Raw genomic sequence first — 6,506 nt, forward strand, 5'->3', positions numbered from 1 at the left:
GGACGCTGCTGGACGTTATGTTATTATGGTGGGAAAACTATGTGCACTTCCTGTCATTTTAGTCTCGGTATATGCTCCAAAATAGGATGATCAAACATTTTTTACACGCTTTTTTTCAAATTTACCTAATATTTCAACACATAATCTCATAATTGGGGGAGATGTGAACTGTGAGCTATCATCCCTCGATCGTAGTACAGTGGGGAGGATCTCTCTTTCTAAATCGGCCCAGTCAATTAATTCATTTCTTAACACTTATGGAGTGGTTGACGTGTGGCGTTTTCGAAATCCGACCCTGAGACGGTGTTCATTCTTTTCCCCTGTTCATAAGAGCTTTTCACGGATTGACTACTTTCTCKTACTTACTTGCAGGGCTTAAAGCATCTTAAAGGCCATATTAAACAGTATCAACTCCAGCTGCTTTGAGAGACACACGAGAAAAGGGTTGAAAAAGAGGTTGTGTCTCAGATCAACTCGTTTTGAGGCTGTCTCTTTGAATGCAAATGATGCGCTCCACCCCTCACCCCTCCAACTTCCAGAGTGGTCCATTGAAGTTTGATCGAGGGGTTTCTGACTATATAGCAGTGCAGAAAGTTTTTATTTACAAATTACTTAGAAGAGGGGAATGATGATGATGAAATTGTATTTGGTAAGTCCAGACCTTATTTAGCAGTTCTGTCGCAAATACTGTGACGTTATATTTCAGAAAATGTCATAAAGTATAAAATAAAATTCACAGGTTGAAAAATATGTTACAGATAGAATATAAAGATATCTTTGCAGCACCAAGTGACACTAAATTAAACTTTTCTGAACTCCTAGAAACTCCAAGTACAACAAAATATATTTAATGGTTAAAAAAGTGGATTTTGCATGATATTTCCACTTTAACCCAGCAGTTTTGATACTTTCAGCTATTTTTTATATTTATTTGTATGTTACTATAAATTTGAAGTAGTTTAAAATAAGACAAGGTTCACAGAGACTGCATACAGAAATTTTGAGAAGGCAAAGGATGTAATAAACTTGTTGACGGAAGGGTTCCCTTACGACAAATATAGAGGTGAACTTGCGTCACTGGTATGATGAGGAACTATGTAGGAACTTGAAAGCTGCCAAGGAACGTTTCAGGCTCCAGAAGTGGATCTCTCAGCAGGATCAGCCACTTGTTTAAAAMATATCCTCAAGGGAATAAAAAAAAAGTCTCAGAATAACCCTCCAGAGCCATGACCCAAATCTCACAGAGCACCTTTGGGATTTTATGGAGAAAATGTCAGCTTTGAATGTTTTGCTGTCTATAATGTGGAGTCAGTTTTCTACACTGCCACTCCAAATGCTTTTCAATGTTGAAAAAATGCAGAGAAAATAGAAATATGAAAATATATGTTATCCTCATTATGTCTTTCTTAATTAATTTTCATAATTTAATAACTTTTTTTTTGCTCTGGACAAAATTCTGTTTATTTATTCTGTGAAATTCAGATGATTTTTAAACACATCCAAATACTATTTAGAGCTTCTGTTCAAACCATCTTTGGTGTCCCAAGAAGTWAAAACTGAAATTAAACTGAAACACACTTTTGGACTTTTTTATATGCAATAAATACTCTATAATATATGAAGACGTTTAACTAAATAGGACTTACGTAGTTACTTTTTCATTTAGAATTTTATTCAAAAGCTAGCTTTCAGTATTTCTTTATCAGTTCAGAAAGTAAAGTAATGAAGTTGGAATCTCCAAAGAGCTCTGATTTAAAATAAAATAATYCAAACTTAGACTGYAAAACAWYAACAAAATACACATCCAGATATCARCAGCATGAGATTGAGAAGCTCAGAACATGGCGGGCCCGGAYGTCCACAGAAAACAAGAGTGGCTGATCCACTATGAGGAGAAGATGTTTCACAGTCTGGACTTGATTGCTGCTGTGAACTCACATGAGGTCACAAAACAAAAATCTCTCTTTGCAGGTGAAGTGGGGTCTTTCTTTTGTTATTCAGTTCAGCTCATGCCTACACAAATCCACCAGATAGCAGCAAGATGAGAGAAGCAAAACTAAAAAAAAAACACACACTGAGCTCAGCAGCATAAAAAACCCCTAAAAGATAAAGAAGGGTGATCCCAGGCTTGTTTGATAGTAAATAAAACCCTCTTCACAATTCCAGCCATGAAAATAATAGTCTGCAGAAAGTTGGAATATTGTTATCTAAGTTTGTTTTAAAAGAGAAGATTTCACAAGAGGAAAATCTGCAGAGTTCACCGGTGCTAAACCAACAGCACATATTGACTTTTTTAGACATAAAACTAAGGTCAGCATTCATCGGAGTGGCAGAAATCATAAATGATAGTTCAAATTAGCATGATTTTATTGTGATGTTTATGAGGTGCACCCAGGAAGAATAGTCTCTACTACGTTAAAGACTAATGAGGATCCTTAAATAAAATAAAAATCAAATAAAATATGACAAATATTTGTAACAACTTGAGATCTGAAATATAAGCAATGTGTGCAGCTTGTAATATTGTTTCATAAAGCGTAATTGCACATTGCATGCATGACTTCCAATGCGCTCACTCATATCTACAGGTATGGCGACAGACAGATGGAGCCTGATGAGTCCTGACATGTACAGAAACTGTCTGCTCAGATTCTGACAGAACAGGAAAGCGCTTCACACAAACACGATGTAGCCTAAAACACATTGTTGCATGCAGATCAGGAGTTTTCAATGTAAAGTTGACATAATCTGGGCAAATCAAAATGCTAAAAGCCTAGTAAATAAACTGAGGACAGCATCAATATGGTCCTGATCAAACATAATGGAAAATAAAATAAAAAAATTAAATAAATACAAATTAAACTTCAATTAGTTTGTTTTAGCTTCAGAGGATCAAATAAACTCAAAAATATACAATTTTTGTGGGTTGTAGCATATTTTGGACTCATAACCAGTGGTGAGCAGCACTAATCTAAAAATTAGTTGCACTAACCCTACTAAATTTAATATTTAGTTCCCTTAATTCTAAAGCACTAACACACTTAAAAATTTAGCAAAAGCTAATTCTAAAGCACTAAAAACCCAGCTGACCCATGGAACATTCCTCAGAGTCAACATGAGACAATATTTTCTGTGTGCAGAATGTTGTTAATATTTCATCTCGTGTAGTGCTTCATAAAGTTAGGGTCGGGACCTCTTTGTGGGCCACAAGTGGGGGTCCCAAGGTGATTTCCAGACATCAGTTTAAATGCAAAAAAAAATGCTAATGGAATATTTTAATTGTGATTATTGCAATTTCTTTTAAATAATCATAAATGAATAAAAATTTGTATCAAAGTTACTAGGTTTGTTTGTAGTTATTATTCCCATATTTAACAGAGATATTAGCAAAATTAGCTACTTAAACAAGTAACAAATGGGGTCACAAGTGTCTGCAGCTGTTTTGTGGGTCAGAAGCAAAAATGTTGAAAACCACTGATCTAGTGGAGAAGTGACTCGCATTTGATCARTACATCTGACAGSTTTCACCCTCAGCTGTTGACAATAATGTTGATCAATAATATTTAAAGAACTCAATTAGTGCTTATAAATTTAGCAAGTGCTAAACCACTAATGAATTAAGAAATTAGTAAATGCCCTAAAGCACTAATCAGGAAATTAGTTCCCCTATTAGGGCTTTACGGGAACTGTGCCCACCACTGCTCATATCCCTCGAGATTGCACTTTTATTAACTATCTGTGGCATTACTGGCTTTTCACATGAGAAATTCTCTTTTCAAACCTAGGATTTTTTTCTACATAAAAAAGTGAAATAAATGATTTTTATAAAAGCGATGGGTGGCCATGACTTAAAGATGGCCTGTAGTTTTCTAAACTGAGAGGTTGGGCCACTTCCTATTAAATGTGCAGCTCTAAGCCTCGGGCATTTGTTTTGGCAGCATSACAAAATGGCTTGATATTCAGTCTCACTAGAGCAATATGTTAGAGTTAAAATCTGTCACATTTYGTTGAGGCTTTCTTGCTGAATTCCAGCCACATCTCCACGCTCCCTAATTGAAAATAGTGAGGAAGCCTTGCACTTAGATGATGATACCAAGTGACAAGCRAGGAGAGAAAAGGCGGCGGGAAACAGACATCCTACTTTATCACCAAGCCGGCTCTCTTAGGAGCTAAATCTCTGGAATCCAACCTGCCATCACAGCAATAAGTATTTTTAGGTCACTGCACTTGTGATAGAAATATGTTTGCAGAAGTGTATATGTTTGAGTTTCCCCCCACCAACTCAGAAKTAAACAGGCCCATCTGCTTGATTCAAAATCCATACATCAGAGAGCTGTAGGGAAGAAACCTCTCAGCTGTATTGATTTTCTTTTATCCTCATCATCATTTATTTATTAATTTATACTTTCCTTATGACGTCCCCTCACGGTAAAAAGCCTCCTGTGGAGTAAATATTGTCATCAACTAATCTATAATTTATCCTTTCACTCCTCATTCTAGATAGTATCAACTCCCAAAAGACCACAAAGAGTTTGTCATTCATGAAAAGTCGTGGTGTATAACATCATTTGGATTTTGATGAATAAGCAATCAGAGCTCAAAACTGGTTTTCTCCAACTGAAATAGGATTTTCTGTCCCTTTTGGTTTCCAGTTTGTTTTTCCTCTCCCAAGCTCAGACACATTCCGACTCTGCTAAGCTTTAGCTCCATCTGGTCCATAGCGACAGCTTTTGGTAAGATGGTGTAAGGCCGATGTGTGCATACAAATCGTCATCCCAGTTGTAACTGTCCTAACCTTTTACTGTCAACAGATGAGACATCATTTGAAGCAGGGATCAAAGTTCAGATTCACACCCAGGATGAGCCGCCCTTCATAGACCAGCTGGGCTTCGGAGTGGCGCCGGGGTTTCAGACCTTCGTCTCCTGTCAGGAACAACGGGTACGTCCTGGAAGAGAAAACAAAACACTAAAGACGTATTCAAATAATTGCATATTTTGTCTGTGAAAGCACAGAGTAAAGCTGGGATTTCAGTTCAATTATGAAGATTTTAACAAAGCTTCGTTTGCAAAAGAAATCCTCATTTAGTCTGCCCAAAGAATGAAAACTAATGACAGTGACTCAAGATTACAAATCGTTTGGAATTTTTGCGTTTTATAATCATATTTATGCATATTTCTTATCTGTGAATGCAGATGAATAATTCTCAATTGCAGGCTTCCATTCAAACAGTCGCTGTGGTTTTGCATCACATTCTTACAACATTGTTACAGTTGTTTGCTTTTGTAGCTCAGAATTTTTAATCACGAAACCAGTATCACTTATGATGTACTTTCACCTTTGGTGGTTCAAGTGTGTTTTAGCAGCAGCGAATTTACTGTGTTATTCATCAAAAATGTCATTCGAGGAAAGCATTTATGCAAACAAGTCTGGAAAGCAGGTAAACAAACAATTAGATCATATACCAGAGCATTAAACTGCTCTGTTATAATGGTACAACTGTCAAAAATATGAGAATGACTGTGACATCAGGTATTTTAATAAGGTGTTTTCAATTTKTAATGCTTCTTGTAAAGCAGAGTGYATAAAATGAAGTGTTATGAAATTATAACACCATGAGATGARCAAGGGATGTAAAGAAATTCAACATGATGGTTTAATGCTCTTTGGGCTGGAAAAAAATCATCAGTAGCAAACATTGTTTCTCTCAGTCACTTTGATTTTATGAGATAATTTAAAGGAGGGAAGGGTACTGTGCAAAATAAACTTTTTTGAGGTGTAAATCATGTTATGATGTCATCACCTCATCGGTGTTGCTTTGACTCATTCATGCATGTTTGAGAAATCCTTGAATTTCCTGTGTTAGCCATGTGGAGCTGCCTAAACGCTTGCTGGTACAAAGCACCACCTATCTGTATRAAGCTCCTCCCTGGAGCTCAATATGCAGCTAAGCTCCCACCCCACAGATCAACCCTCCCCCCAAAGCATTGTTTGAAAATGTGATGAAGTGGGAGTGTCTGAAACAGTAGGAGGTTCTTAAAGGGGCAATATCATGTAAAATCATCTTTTTTGAGTTTTATATCATGTTATAATGTTATACTCTCATTAAAAGCATGCCTTTAGCCTTGCTTTGACTCATGCATGCATGTTTGATAAAATCCTGCAGTGTTTTTAGAAAGCCATGCTGAGGAGCAAAACGACAGGTGGGGACCAGAAACGCCTTTTGGTACCAGAAATGCCCCTGGGACGTGTCTTTAAGCCAAGCTTCCTCATGGCAGAGCACCCCCCATCCTCCTTCCCCTCACACCCCGCCCATGACTCCTGCAGGCTCTTGGGTGAAAGTGAAAGTGAAACTTAAACTGTCTGCTGAGCTCTCAACATTAGTTGTCACTCAGTGAAGCTCTTTTCAGATCAAAAATACCTTTGAGGAAATGTATTTTCAGATGCCAAGTAAACTGCATCATAGCAGGCCCCCCACCCCTCGAGTGCGACCCAGGTGGTTCTTAAA

The 6,506-nt window shown here is 37.2% G+C and overlaps 1 protein-coding gene across 2 annotated transcripts in view; it reads left to right on the plus strand.

Moving 5' to 3' along the window:
* The window catches only part of LOC106535974 (acid-sensing ion channel 1), a 33,128-nt gene that overhangs the window by 12,828 nt on the left and 13,794 nt on the right, over positions 1-6,506 (plus strand). For both annotated transcript variants that reach the window (XM_014033128.1, XM_014033129.1), the window contains exon 3: positions 4,812-4,939. In XM_014033128.1, coding sequence (XP_013888582.1) covers positions 4,812-4,939 — 128 coding nt within the window. The remainder of the gene's footprint in view (positions 1-4,811; positions 4,940-6,506) is intronic.

The sequence above is a fragment of the Austrofundulus limnaeus genome, unplaced genomic scaffold (assembly GCF_001266775.1).
Source record: "Austrofundulus limnaeus strain Quisiro unplaced genomic scaffold, Austrofundulus_limnaeus-1.0 Scaffold1640, whole genome shotgun sequence".
NCBI classification, from domain to species: Eukaryota; Metazoa; Chordata; class Actinopteri; order Cyprinodontiformes; family Rivulidae; genus Austrofundulus; species Austrofundulus limnaeus.